At 38.3% G+C, this 16,155-nt stretch overlaps 1 protein-coding gene across 6 annotated transcripts in view; it reads right to left on the reverse strand.

The window, feature by feature from the left end:
• Positions 1-16,155, reverse strand: part of LOC116171451 (trissin receptor-like) — a 71,847-nt gene that overhangs the window by 33,482 nt on the left and 22,210 nt on the right. For 4 of the 6 annotated variants that reach the window (XM_031488309.1, XM_031488307.1, XM_031488308.1 and 1 more), the window contains exons 1-2: positions 7,016-7,085; positions 1,907-2,101 (exon numbers count right to left, since the gene is read on the reverse strand). In XM_031488309.1, coding sequence (XP_031344169.1) covers positions 1,907-2,101; positions 7,016-7,057 — 237 coding nt within the window. In that variant the 5' untranslated portion in view covers positions 7,058-7,085. Of the gene's footprint in view, positions 1-1,906; positions 2,102-7,015; positions 7,086-16,155 lie in introns of those variants that run through there. The other 2 variants (XM_031488310.1, XM_031488311.1) reach the window with 1 other exon arrangement.

Below are 16,155 nucleotides of genomic sequence, written 5' to 3' on the forward strand. Positions count from 1 at the left end.
CGATTTAATGGGCGGTGTATTATCTTTTTCAACGGAAATCGTTTAATTCACAAAGACGATGATTTTTATAAGCAAACGTCAAGTGACATTTCCATGGCAATCGTGAAATTACGAACACCCAGCCCACTTAATTAGACACGTATTCGAGTATAACGTCAATATGACTTCATTGTATTCCCTATTTTTAAATTATACTGCAGGTATAATAAAAAATACTATAAGATACACGTGTATAATTAGTCTTTAAAGCACTTGCAACGTTAAAGGCACTCCGCTTTGCGTCGTGCCCTTAAACTCGTTGCGCGTGCTTTAAAGACTTGATTATACACTTGTATCTTAATATACTATTAAATTATGCGTTTAAAAAGGTGCGCTAGTCGAGATCGTTGCGTTAAGAAAATATGCCCCGTGTCACAACTTCTAACGGACGAGATCTAAATCGCGAGAGAAGTGGGAGAACGGGCATTCTAAGCTGATTTTGCGAGCGATCACGCACAAACACCGGTGTGTGAAAAAATTAATTTTCGGTCCACATTTTTAGATGCGTTTCGAGAAACATCCTCGCGTATCTGTGAAGATTTGCGGCTGAAATTCGAGAACCAAAACGTGCGTGCAATTAGTGATTGAAATGTATCCGACTAGTAGTAAAGAAGTTGAAGTTCAACTTCAGGTTAAAACATATTAAGTAGCGAGAACTCCTAAATTTCGAGTACGTCGTGGAGAAACATTTAAATAAATTCGTATTTGTGACAAATTGCGAGTTACCTGCAATGTTATACGTGTGCGAATGAACGAAAATTCCGAGACGAAGAAAAACTGTTTAGCAGCATGATTCGTAGCAACGCCTTTATTTACGAGTGAAATATACGCGAAGGAACATTTTAAAGTCGGAAAACCGCGTTTCAAATGAAAAACTCATTGTGATACATAAAGAATTTCTTTTTTCTTTCGGGTTGCTAACTGTAACGGCTGGCTAAAAGCAAGTTTCTTAAACCTAAGTGTCGTCATTGGATAACGTATATTGTGCGATAAATAAAATTTTGTATGCAAAAGCATACGGCAAGGAATTTTAAGGCAATTAATTGGTAAGTTGACCCGTACCATAACCTTGTTAATAAATTGGACAACATTAATATTAACACAGCGTTAATCACGATATCGAGTTTTACTTTTTGCGCAATTGAAGCCGGTTTGCTTAGATTCTCGATTCATACGAACTTTTCTTCCGCCAAACTTTGCATTCATTACCAGGGTGGTGCAAAAAGGCAAGTGTTCCATCGAAGCGGTCTTTTTGCATATTTCAAGGAGGCCATGTAGCCCACGGAACGTAAAACATTTACAGTTACCTAGCCTAGGTCCTAGTTTAAAACAAAAAAATAAACTGGACAATATTATCCCAGAAATTCAAATATTGAACATATTAATATCTTAATTAGATAAACTGATGTATAATTATTCACATACGGAACGTAGGGCTCTCTCTGGCAGCTTCCAAAAGGATTACTACGTTACATGTATGTACAATATTTCCAAATTTAAAAATCTATACGATCTGCTTTTTACTTTCGTGTGTGGTATGTCATAATTTGAAAACGGTCGCTTAATCTTAACCTTAAACTTCTAAACAATCACTATAAAGTACTGAACAAAGTGTGTTACGTTAGTTCAGGGGAAGATAAAGACCCTTTCACTTTGTGGATGTAAATCAAGCATTTATCCGCTTTAAAGCTTTTACGTACATTTATTAGAAACTTACCATAAATAAATCAATCATACGCTTAAATGAGCTAAACAAGAAATGCAATTATCTTCGTAGGGGTGCAAATTAATTAACAATTAGCTTCTGGATCTGTCCTAATTAATTATTGAAACTAACTGAACGGCGAGGAAATGTTTTCAGACTTACCGTCATGATGGCTAGAGGTACCACGTACAGAAATACGAAATTTACCATATCAAAAATTTGCGAATTAAATTTTCGCCTATTTGCAATGCACACGGTTTCTTCAGTATCGCCTATGGAAGTTGTTATTGTGTTCACCCAAAAAAACTTCGGTGCACTGTACATTGCGCTTGTAATCCAGACGGCAAGTATTACGAGCTGAAAAAAGAAGAGAAACTTATTACTTTCATTTCTCATTCTGTGTATTCCGTCATAATTAGTTATTCGCGAATAAAATGGTTTATATGCTTGTCATTCTTCAAAGGGCATCTATCGAGTGTTACCTACGAGTACCTATGTGTTACACGTAAAGTGTTACACAAGCATTAAGATATTAGAACGGAAGTAGTTATTTCCCTAACGAGTGCGTGAAGTTGGTGATTCCGAAACGAAAGCAGGATGTCACCAAAACGAGGGTAGCGAGTAATGGTACCTGCTTGAATCACCTTCGCGCGCATGTTAGGAACAACATTTTTCCTACAATCGTTTAAGAATTAATCAAATCGCGTGCGCAAAGTGATCAATTCTCGCACATGTCAATTGTCAATGGATTGTAGGAAAAAGTATTTCGCGTATGGACGAAGATGTACCTAAACAGCAAATTTAATGAACCTCAGTTGTAGATGTTGTATATGTCGCAGCCGTTTAATGAAATTGGACATTTCATGAAAAGTCTAGTCATTTATATGAAACTGTGGAACAGTTTACTTTCCAAGACCAAGCGATTGGATTCCCTTCCCATTAGAGATCGATAAATGGTATCCTTATCGATCTAGAAGGGGAAGGGAAAATACCCCACACGTACAAATTTTCAGCGTTTCACTAAATGACTAGGCCTCGGACTAGGCGTTTCCTGAAATGACTGATTTCACTAAAAGACTACGACATATATAACACTAGCGTCTAACGCGAAGTTATTTCAGCCTCAATGCGAGCTGTTGTTATATAAATAACTAATTTTTCATTGTTGACGTTTTCGGGCACGTTGTCAAGAGCAACCTTACTTATTAATTAACCGTTTAAAAATCTAGTACTTCGTTCTTCAAAATTCGTCAGAAAATTGCAGGTTTTTTGACAGTTGTAGAAAAATACATTTACCCAAAATCGTCATGAAACGTTCATTTTCTGTCAGGTAAGTTTAGTTTCCATGACTGAGACAGACCAGACTACTTTTCCTGCTGCCTGTCACTTTACCGGCAGCACCTGTCATTTTACAGGTGTTTCCAACCGCACCTGTCACATTGCTAAATGTCTATAGGAGCTCGTCATCACTGACATATTGACATTAATCAAATGTTCTATATGAAGATTGAAATTTTACATTAAAATACGATTTCGGGTAAAATTTAATACAAAACTAGTCAGTAAAATGACACTACTTGACTTGGAAATTAAAGTACTCGGCCTCAAAGGCCTCGTACTTTAATATTCCCTCGCCAGTAATGTCTCATTTTCCTGACTTTTAATCGGATTTAAATCCTATAAAAGGTTTTATTGTTTTAATGGTTTCATTTGTTGCTCAATAGGACTATCCTACGTTTTCCCCCCGGGGGAGGTGGGGGTATAAATGTACGTACAAAACGTGTATTTCTGCGGTTTTACTGTTATATCTTGTAAAAAACCCACAATATTAAAAACATAGCCCTATTAAAAGTTTTAGGACAAATTCTGCATTGAATGAGACCAGACCCATATTATGTGAAGCATCCGTTTACATACTAGTGCTCATAGAAATTGAACAAATCTTACATATCTATCCTATCCTTAACACCTTCAAAGAAATCCACGTTATAAATGTAAAACACAAAATCTCCTTTTTTCCCGTTCCCATACGGATTTCGGGAAATCCTTAGTGCTCTCCTACAATCCCCAAGGAACCTACATGCCAAATTTCCGCTTTCTACGCTCAGTAGTGTCGGCTTTGCAGATTATTGAGTGAATTCAATCCAATGATTCTTTCCCCGTCACTAATTTTGTTATTTTGTTGTGTCTATCAGTACAGGAGTCATCGGCTGACCGCCGCAGCCGAAGCAGAAGACACACTACATCTGGTCATCTTTACCGTGTTAATGGTAGTGACCATGGCTCAGGAGATACTTTAGAGATTTGGCCTGTTTTCTAAAGCCCTCGTAATATCCAATTTAAACTTGAGATCTCTACCACCAACATTCGAGGCAGCCCGCATACGTTGCTTGGGAACTGACCTACAAATACAAATGCAGGTAGGAGATCAGATGAATGCACTCCTTTGGGAATGGCAGGCTTCAAAGTTTGGTTTTGACCCTATTTCTACCTCCAAGGAAACCAGATCCGCAGTGTGTGTGGATGTCGGAATACTCCTAGAATCTTGGAATTTTTTGTAATAGGTAGCCTATACGTACCTTGAAGGTGTGCCAGACGGTCACCAAATTTCGCTGTCTTAAAGGACCCCTCCAAACATTATTTCCTTTTAGAAAAGGGGGGGGGGGGTAAACATACGTTCAATCATTCATGGTATTCTAATGAAAGGTCTCATCGAAATAAAAATTGGTATGCACAAACTATAACCTTCCCGCGCGACTTTCTTTTTAGATCAGTGAGTGACAGGGGGGGGGGGGGTTAGAAATTAATGTTATCATTAATGTTATTTTAATTAAAGGTGTCAACGAAAGGAACCGTTTTCTACCAACTACCGCCGTTTTTTCTGACCCCTTATCAAAAGAGGGAGTTTGGGAGGGGAGGAGTAGAACTGGTTTCATCTTTCATGGTACTCTAATGAAAGCAATTGATTTCTACCAACCATAGTCCTCCTCCTCGACCCCCTATCGTGATTGGATCCCTTATATATCCAGAACAGATTGTCGGAAGAAGGCGATTGGGACGTCTACAAGAAATATATCTATTAGTGATATCAAAACCTTAAGAGCGAATATCTCGAAAACGGTTTGTCGGTTTGTCAAAGGCGAAATGAATTGACCGGACGAGACAGATCTATTGGTGGAGTCGTAGAAAATACCTTGAGAACGAAGTGCCGGAAGAGGGTACTCATAAATGGCAAGTGGATCTTCAGGGCGAGATATATCTATTGGTGATGTCAAAGCTTTCAGTGCAAATATCCGCAGAATGGAGTGTCAGAGGACTTTGGATGTATGCCAGGTGGCCTTTAAATGTTAATGTGTATAGAGCCTCCTCATCTACCAGGGAAGTAACCATCGATATCATGTTATTACCTTATGACACGATCATTTACTAAGCTATTTCGGTTTAAAAAATGAGATTTATCTGCACAAGAGTGGTGCACAATTTATGTTTAATCATGTTTAATCAGAGCGATCATTGAAGAATTTCCAATTTCAAAGGCCCCGTGGCAGTTGATAGGGTCATCTCCGATGACTCCTGTGCTGATAGACATAGCAAAATTAAAAACAGGGAAATGATCATAATTATGGGACTGAAACCACTGAATATTATTCTCAAGGTCCGCAAAGCAGAAACTACTGGGCGTAGAAAGCTGAAATTTCATGTGGGTTTCTTCGGGATTGAAGGGGAGCACTAAGAAAAGATTTCTTTCACTTCCCGAAATTTCCCGAAAAAAACCCGGAAACCTTTTTCATTGTCGACAACTTGAGAACCAAATAGTCTAAGAGCCAGTGAAAAGCAGACCGAACATATTTCAGTAAACCCTCAATTTTGTTCAAAGACTTATACTTACTGTTCATGAGTGGGGGACTAGCTTAGCATTTTTCCATAAGCTCGAAATATAATGAGCTCTTAAGAACTGCTGGTATAGCGCGACTTTGGAAGGTGGAATAGAGCTGGAAAAAATGCTTTCAAACAAGAACCTACCACATTGACCCCACTGGAACATGGTTGGATACAGGAAGAAGGTTATTTCGTTTTTAAATGGTTTGAGGGAGATCAACTTCCGGACCTTGTCAGCGATTTGGTGGAAGACTCTCCAGGTTACATTACAACGAATTCTATTAAAAAACTATGGCTAGGTACTCTTTGCTTCAACCTACGAAACAGAACATGAGCACCACTTAAAATAAATCTTTGAGCGCTTACAGAGTTATGGGTTAACTATCAATCCAGATAAATGCATGTTTGGAGCTGCTAGCTTAGCATTCCTAGGATATCGAGTTTCAGCAAAAGGATCGGAACCACTGCCTGAAAAGGTGAAGGTTACCGCAGACCTCTTGCCGGAAACTGCAGCAGATTTAAAAAGAACGCCGTTTCCCATCCAGCAATACTCCGTAAGTACAGTACATAAAGGTTATAAGAGAAAGGATCGTACACCATTGCAGTGGTCACATGATGCATTAAAAGCTTTCAACATTACAAGAGAGACTTGGCCAATGCAGCACTACTAGTACATCCATCCTCTCAATCACTTCCGCATCCGATTTTGCAGTGGGTGCAGTTGAAAACGATACATGGAAACCATTGAGTTTTTTGTCAAAGAAGTTCACCCCAACATAAACAAAATAGAGCACTTACGATAGGGAGCTTCTTGCCATATACTATACAGCAGTTAAATACTTCAGATATTTACTAGAAGAAAAAAACTTCTGACCATAAACCATTAATGTTTGCGTTTTCTCGAAAATCTAACAAGGCTTCACCGAAACAAATCCGACATCTACATAGACTATACACTAATATCCTCCACATTATAGTGGTAAGGGTAACATTCATCAGAATAGCCACCCAGAGTAAGAAAATATGTTACAAAATCCCAACAGTACTTTTCTAAAACTTAAGAAATATACTTTTCATGAATCTGACATACAAATATACTGCGACATCAGTCAACTGAGCGCGACGACCACCAAAATTTCGCAGACTCATTTTCGAAAAATACTAGAACTAGTCACACCCTGGGATTAAAGCGACACAAATATTTCTTCCCGTTTCGCCTGGCCCTCAATGCTTAAGGACATACGAGATTGGACAAAAGCGTGCATTAATTGCCAGAAATCAAAAATTAACAAACACACAACAACCCCATTACAAAAAGTTCAACCACCCGATCAGGCAATCAATATAAATCTTACTGGACCATACCATCGTCAAATGGATTCACTGTCTTACCTGTATTGACTGATTTTCTTGTTGGGCCGAAGCCTTCCCCATAGTTAATCACATTAAGTCATAAGCCCTAATGTATGACCAGAGCCCCAGTGCCATGTAATTTGAATATTCTTTCTGTATGGTCTCTGGTTAAACAAACAAAGAAATAAATAAATAAATAAATAAATAAATATATAAATAAATAAATTAATTAATAACAGATACAACGCGACGGCAGAAACCGTAGCATCAACTCTAAATTCTAAATGGATATGTAGATTTGGAACACCATTAAGCATCGTCACAGATCTAGGCGCCAATTTGAATGTCAACTTTTTAAATCACTAGCAACATTTATGGGATGCTCACTAATGCATTACCACCCCATGACAAATGGTAAAACAAAGAGAGAGCACAGAATTTTGAGAACAGAGCTATCATGCCTTTACCAAGAGTTTTGTTAGGTCTGCTCTGTGCATTTCGCGAAGATGTAGGAGTATCACCAGCAGAAATCATATACGGTGCACCCATTCGATTACCAATATTAAAACAGAAATTACAGCAAATTAAACCCATACCAGACAGCAACCACTCTCAACCAAATATGTTTGTTATTCCAGAACTGGACATATGTTCTCATGTCTTTGTTAGACGAGATGAAGTAAGGAAGCCACTTCAACCGCCATATAATGGTCCTTTCCCTATCATCAAACATCAAACAAAGGGATATGATACGATGACGTGTATTTAGATGGTAGTGGTAGGTACTTGAAGATAAAGGCGAGACAAGCGATAGCGCAACTCTCGGTGAAATTTTGGAACAATATACTACGAATTTGCTGTAGAGTCGGGCTATCAACACATACAGGGTGGCCCACTGAAAGCAGTCAAAGCGCATTTTGGTCACTTGAAGACAGTATTACCAGAAAAGTTTCGAAGGGTCAATTTTAGTTTTGAGGGGGACATCTAAATTATATAATATTATTTACTTCAACCCTCAGAAGGGGATAAATTGCACCCCAACAATTTTAAATGGCAAGGGGTGGTAAACTTTAGATAGTTCGAAACGCATGTTCTTTCTGTTTTCAGCACTGTTTTTATTTTTTAAATCCGATCAGTAGTTCCAGAGAAAAACCTGCAGAGTCGTTTTAAATGTGCCAGAAGAGAGCATCTGAACAAGTGCATAAGTGCAATGAGTGTATACGCAAAAACACAAGTTTGTAGGTCTGTTAAATGGAACTTCTTTAATTTTGTGGCAACTGAAAAGCAGATAAGCATGAAATTATGCAGACGTTGAACAAAACTTCAGTTCTGGGACGCAAACATTTCGAGACTAGGTGGATTGGTTAGTGCCACGTTTTTGTTGCTAGCAAAACATACCGTTCGGAAATTATTTCGGTTTTTAGATGTTCGGCTAATAGGCCAGTCATTGCGGATTTTTTGAAACAATATGTATCTAGACAGGTGCTGGCGTCTACATGCTCAGAAGAAAAAAGCATTTAAATTGCAGAGGGGCAGCGAACATTAAAAAACAAGTATAAATTGTGCACAACCCTTGTGCAGATAAAGCGCCCTTGAAGTTTTAGAATATCCCAATAAACAATGGGACTTCTTATTAACGATGATGCTTCTAAAGTGATTAGACCAGGAAAGAAAATTGCGCTTTGAATTAAAACATCGTTCCCCTGTCGTGCCTACGTATGACTTGTTAGTTAAATTCCTCTCAGAATACTGCTTAGCGTATGATAATTTGGAGGGCGAAGAAAAAAACCCTAATTTTCAAAACGTTTCCATGCCTAAGCTCAAGAATATATCTCAACGCACCTGCTTTCTCGTTACCAATACGAAATCGCCTATAATTCGGCCTGTGTCCTGTGTAATCAAGGTCACTCTTTATACCTACACATGTCAGTTCTTTCGCCGTTTGAAAAACATGCTTGTTGTAAGTCTCGCCACTTATGTTTTAATTGCCTCAGTAGTGCACATGATTTGAGGTCATGTCGTAGCACCCAATGTTGCCGCTATTGCTATTCAAAAACGCCTCAGAGTCTACTCCATTTTGACCGACAATCCTCCAATCGCAATCCTGCACAGCTCCCAGTGACACAGTCGAGTCAACCGTCGTCTATGACCATGTTCAATTTAACCGAATTTGGTAATGCGCCAATGGAGTCTCAACCAGGTTTTTCTCCACCAAACCACGTACTTCTAGCGACCGCAATTATTGATATCATGGATTGCAAGGGTAATCTTCGTTCTTATCGCTGTATGCTGGACTCGGGGAGTATGACCTCATTTATTACCAAGCGAGCCGCCAGGACTTTAGGCCTTCCGAACGCCCCTCTCTCTATGGAGATTAAAAGTTTAGATTCTAAGGCCACCACTTTAACTACTGCTTGTATGGCTTTAACATGCACTCCCCTTCAGAGAGCGAACCCTAAAATATTTTTTTGTCAATAGCATTTGTGAGCCGTTACCCGATTTGACAACCTCCGCCGGGGAATGGCATCATCTATGACAATCTAAATTTGGCCGATCCAGTATTCTATAAATCAGGATGCGTCGATGTATTGCTCGGAGCAGATGTATTTCCGAAAGTTCTGCTTTCTGGACATATAGGTACTCGTACATACATATATCTCGGGAAATATAGGTGGGTCTGATGCTACTAATACAATTTTTGGGTATGCTGTTTTTGGACGAGTTTTACGTTCTGGTTCCACCCCTATTTCTTCCACCGCGTTATGTCAATCTATGCATTATACTGCACTTAATGAAATATTATCAAATTTTTGGCAAATAGAAAAGGTACCCGAGAATATTTCAATCGCATCTGATGATGAAATTTGTAAGCAATCTTTGTTGACACTCATAGACGTACGACAGACGGCCGATATGTCGTCTCGCTGCCCTTTAAAGAAGAGCTACCTCCCACCTTTCCGGGTCTTCGAGAGCTCGCGATGTCCAGATTTCTATCATTAGAACGGCGCCTACTGAAAGACCCGAGGTTGTATGATGCATATTCCATCTTCATGCGGGATTATTTGAAACGCGGCCCCAAAAGTGGTCCACCAAGCTTAGGGTAGTTTTTAATGCGTCCGCTCATTTTCCTAACCATAAATCGCTAAATGATACGTTATATCACAGACAACATATTATATGTTGTCTGTGGTTATATGTAGGACCCAAATTGCAGCAAGATATTGTAAAACTGCTGATAAATTTTCGCATGTTTCCGTGGGCCATCTGCACCGATATTCGGCAAATGTACAGGATGATACTAATGGATCCTGTCCACTGTGACTATCAAAGAATTGTTTGGAGGTTCTCTACCAACTCCCCTGTAAAAGATTATCGTCTAATACGCGTCACGTATGGTGTTAGTAGTGCTCCGTACTTAGCCTTACGCGTGTTACGCCAACTTGTTATGGACGATGCTATTTTGGAATGTTGTTACAATAGATGAATTAACATCCTTATTGCAACGAGGCGGATTTAATTTGTACAAGTGGTAAAGCAATGACCAGGCGCTGTTGGCGTCCTGTTCCTCAACAGAATCCTCGAGCCAACCCCTAGATTTTGGATCTAATCCACCTAACGACACCATTAAAGTGTTAGGACTTCAGTGGGATCCGCTGCGCGATTGGTTTTTCTTTCTGGTCAATCCCGTGAATGGCCGTGCTTGCACCAATCGCATCCTTTTAGCAGTAGCTTGCCCGCATTTATGGCCCGTTAGGCTTTATAGCGACTTTTTTTGTAAATGTTTAATTCAAACCTTATGGAAAGTAAACAAAATAATACTGGTCGTGACTTGTGACGTCATCCAAGACCCGCTGAAAATGTGGCGGCGTTCAAACACATCGAATAAAGTCATTTACTTAAATATTATTTTACAAGTGAAATTGAATTGTTCTAACAGTGTTTACACATTTTACTATGTTAGAACGATGTAAAAAAGCGATTAAAGAATTAAAAAAATTACATGCATATTCCCTATTGAATCTAAAAGGAAAGATAAGAAGATAAGAAATGAAAACACGCAAAGACCAAGAGAGATACAGTTATGGACAAACAACACGGTGACGCTGTATAGAGGGAAACTAGACGTACAAGGAGAAGAAATAGGAGGCAATACAGAGGAGTGGAATAATATAAAGATTTTATTTAAAAAAGCAATAACGTGGAAACAAATAACTGAAGGGCAAGGGAAGGAAGAGAAAAAAGAAAAGAGTGATAGGCCCACGGTGAAGGGATCGTAGTGGGAAGAAGGAAGATATGGTCGATAGACGAATTAACCTCCTTATTGCAACGAGGCGGATTTAATTTGTACAAGTGGTAAAGCAATGACCAGGCGCTGTTGGCCTCCTGTTCCTCAACAGAATCCTCGAGCCAACCCCTAGATTTTGGATCTAATCCACCTAACGACACCATTAAAGTGTTAGGACTTCAGTGGGAAACCGCTGCGTGATTGGTTTTTCTTTCAGGTCAATCCCGTGAAAGGCCGTGCTTGCACCAATCGCATCCTTTTAGCAGTAGCTTGCCCCATTTATGACCCGTTAGGCTTTATAGCGCCTTTTTTTTGTAAATATTTAATTCAAACCTTATAGATGTCGGGATTGAGTTGGGACGCTACCCCCGATGAACGTACGGTTAAGGTATCATCAACGGGAGTTGTCGTCGCTCTCCAGCTTTCAAATCCCTCGCCTATTTTCGTCCTTAACTTCATCATAGTCTGATCATCAATTGCACGTCTTCTGTGACGCCGCAGTGTAAGGGGTTACAGTTGTGTCGTTTATTTGAGATCTATCGACCAACAGTTAAACGTTCGGACCGTATTGGTCAGCGCCGAGGTCAGCGCTAAGTCAAAGGTTGCTCCAATTAAAAAACTTACCATTCCGAGGTTGGAATTAAGTGGCGCAGTGCTTTTGACTAAAATGTTAGTATACCTCAAACCCCTGTCTTCAGGTAAGTTTGGCTGTCCTCAGATTTATGCGTGGTGTGATTCTCAAATTGTTCTTCATTGGATAGAGGCCTCGCCTCATCGCTGGAAGGCTTTTGTAGCTCATAGGGTAGCTTTTATTCAAGAACACATTTCGCCAGATGCGCGTGGAGATATAATGAGACGACGCACAGTCGTTGAATTAATTAGCTGGCCAAAAGTTAAAAAGTTCACGCAAATTTAGTTCCGATGCAAAGCCAAGGTGTCCACGAACTATAATATATAGTTTTGTCGCTAAGGGTGCGACCGGTTTTTTGCCAGTGCCATTCCAAAGTTGGCCTTTGAATGAGCATTTTTGCAAAATTCCAAGGGCACGCGTAAAAAGAATTTCAATTTTTTATTACTAATTTTATGACAAGTTTTTTTATGTTGTGTGCTATGGGCGATAATGTGCCAGGTAAGTCGTCATTATTTCTGAAGTTACATTGATCAAAATTCCGTTATTTTTTTTATGTCATCAATCAAAGTTGCCTATTGTTTCTTAAAAAGGGAATTGGTGGCACTAAAGTGGAGACATTAAGTATATGTTCCGATCTCGATCCGGTTGATTGAAATATGTTTTAAGGAAGCTAACACTATGCTCTTTTAGTATTTAAAAAAAAACCTGCGCGTTTTTGCGCCTTTTTAAGAAATCGACGCCCAAACTATCATGTGATAATGGTGTGGATTATTCACATTGTCATACTTTTAAATGGACGTGGTATACTTCAGCCCCGGTTTGCACAGCTGAATGACCATTATACTCGGTAAAAATCTTATATTTTCGCATAACAATATCTAAAGGTGAAAATAGTTTCTAACTTTAGGACCCTCTATATCAACAAAAAAGTAATAAAAATTATTATCATGGTAGTCTAAGACAGTGCATGTATTTTAGTAAAGTAGCCCAGTGGTTCTCAACCTTTTAGACACCACGACTTTTTAGGTTGAGTATTTTTGCCGATTTTCCATGAATTATAATTATACTTATATGTAATAAAAACCTTTTCGGGGGGGGGGGGGGGGGGGGGCAGAAATGTTACAGAACTACAGTTAATTTTATATTTCTATTTCAATTTATTATTTCGCGAACTATATGACACCTTATCTTGCTAAAGACGTGTGCGTTAAAACCGATACGCCACTCTTCGCTTTCAATAAATGAGTATTGTTGTATGTTCGAATGCTAATATTGGGTGCTACTGGTTGATGGTTACGATAGTAAAGAAACTTACACATGCTCACGATGTGTACAGTGTAGGTACCGTATGGCCATGACATTCTGAAGTAAGACATTTTAATGAAAACCACGTTTTTCAGATTTACTTGTCTGTATACGGAACATTTATTTTATTATATATAAAATACCTCTTTAATTAAGATTCAAGATACAGGAGCACCAACAAATAACTGACATGATCTGTTGACTTATTGGTTATAAATTTCCTAATAAATCAATTCAGCTTCTCTGTCACGGTGTATCCCATTTGTGGTTATTTTTTCCAAACGTGCTCTTGCATGTAATATAAAAATTTATTGCGAGTGGGACGTGCCATTCGAAATCATTATGCAGGGTTGTCTGGAGGTTATAGTTTGCGTTGTGAGGCGTAAGCGTAGAAAAGTAAAAAAGTTGAAAAGTACCTAGTTTCTATGTAATTATAATATAAATAGCTTTGAAAAAACAAAAATTATTCTATACCTATGCCAAGAAAACACTCTCATAAATATGCAAAATGACACGAGAATGAGAGACATGTACAAATGGAGCGAGAATTTGATATAAAGACATCGGGTAAAGAACGTTGTGAGAGTTATATTTACAGTAAAAGCTCAGGTTTAAATTCGGAGTTCGTCAAAAAGCTAACACGCTTGACGAAATAAATTCAGATCTTTCCTAAACTCTATTTCTCAGTTTCGTTGTTTATGTGTTGTCGTTTAAGGATTACTCTACGAGTATTTATTTTTTGCTCGTATGGATTACTATACCTACATGTTTTCGTTATATTTATTTTTGCCGAGAAAAAGCGAATATTTTTGTGAGAAACAGATTCTGTCAGATCCAAAGGTTGCTAGGCATACTGCTAAAACATTCTTAGCGATAATGTTGGAGGAGAATTTGTCATACGTGGTATTTTAGAGACGAGTGGAATTCCACTCAAAGCGAAGATTTATATAATGTCATACACTTTGGAACAAAATGGGTGCTGTGAACGAGATAATAGTACAATTGCAGAATCTATTTAGGTAAGAGTAATGGTGCGTGCACATGAAAAGATCCCTCAAAGGTTATGAACAGAGATGATAAATACGGCAGCATAAGGATAGAGAACTGGTAGAGAACTTTGGTTCGGTAACAAGTCTATAATTAAACATTTGAGGATGATTGGATGGAGCAAAGGAGAACGAAAATGAAAAGGAAGCCTCCAAGTGATTACGATAATGATAAATACTAATTAGGTATACCTACAATAAGAAGTCTTTAGGCTTCTTTAAAAGAAGGCTCATTTGATATTATTGATATTATAATTGATTTGATCTAAGGGTTATCATAAAATAAGGGATATATTTTAAATTATTATAACTTTTTAACAAACTAACGGCCAGTTGCACAAAAAAAAATCCAGGATTATTGTTTAATCCGGTATTAAGACATTTGATTGGCTTTATATTGCAGTAGGCAGCCAATCAAATGTCAAAATTCCCGATTAAACTCAGATTTGGCAAATAATCTAGGATTTTGATTATAATTCGCGTTCCTGCAATCGGCCGCAAGTTAATAATTTAATATCTAAAAATTAACGAAATCTAGTTGCTTAAGGAATGGGATTTTATTGCATCTATCTATAGGCAACAAAATCGTTGTTATTTTAATTTTTGATTCAAGTAAATGTAGAGTTCAAACGACTCAGACTGTAATAGCATGGATTTACAAATAAGAATTGGTTTAGTTCAGTGTTATAATTATGAATGCAGCATTTTCGCTGGATTACGAAGATTCCGCACGAGAATGGGTTTGAGAGCGGGGCCTTGTCAAACGACCGCAATTTGATACAAAAATTTGAAAGAACAGGATCTGTAATTGACCTACCAAGATCAGGAAGACCAAGAATTAGTAATGTCCAAGTTGCAGAGGTTCTTCATGAAACACAGGACATAGCCAGAGGTAATCCATTAGCAATCAGCAGTGCAAATGCGATATCCAAGCGATTGCAAATGCCGTATACCACGGTTTGGAAAATTTTACGGAAAATTCTAAAAATGTATCCATATAAACTGAAAATGCTGTTTGAATTAAAGGAAACAGATTTGGCTACCAGGTACGATTTTTCTTTGCGAGTAATGGCTCAGATGGAAATTGACCCTCCTGAATGCTTATCCAGTAAAAATACTCATCTGTCCATAAAAGGACAGATGAGGCACATTTTACTCTGAATGGTGGAGTCAATATTCAAAACTGTAGAATCTGGTCTGCAGAAAATCCGCAAGAAATCGTTCAAGAAGGTCATCATGACAAGAAAGTCACCGTTTGGTGCGGTTTCACAGCTGATTTTATCGTTGGTTCGTATTTTTACGAGGAAATGCAGAATGGAATAGCAGTATCTGTAACTGTAAACGGCGAAAGATACTTGCAAATGTTAAGAGATTATGTTATTCCACATCTGCAAAACGAGCATTACGGAATTGAAAACATCATTTTTATGCAGGGGTGCCCCGCACATTTTCCGACCAGTCAAAAATTGTTGACCAACATATTTCAAGATCGTGTGTTAAGCAGACATTTCGCAAATTCATGGCCACCAAGATCGCCTGATCTTAACCCAGCGGATTACTGGTTGTGGGGTTATTAAAAAAGTTTACTGTTTAGAAGACGACCAACAACGCTACAAGAATTAAAAGACAATATTACGGGGCGATTCCACCAGAAATGTTACGGAATGCTGTGTACAATTTGGAGGAAAGGTTGGTAATCATACAACAGCAAAATGGAGGTCATATTGAGCAATTGCCGCAACTGGTTTTGGGCATACTAAATCCCTTTTCTTAAGCAATTAGATTTCATTTATTTTTTGTTAAAAAGTTATAATAATTTAAAATATCCCCCTTATTTCCGTTTTCACAGGCAAACAGTAAGATAGTAAATAACTCTGATTGATACCATTGAATTTCTCTTCTTGAAAATGGA

The sequence above is a fragment of the Photinus pyralis genome, unplaced genomic scaffold, assembly GCF_008802855.1.
Source record: "Photinus pyralis isolate 1611_PpyrPB1 unplaced genomic scaffold, Ppyr1.3 Ppyr1.4_LG5, whole genome shotgun sequence".
Taxonomy (NCBI): Eukaryota; Metazoa; Arthropoda; class Insecta; order Coleoptera; family Lampyridae; genus Photinus; species Photinus pyralis.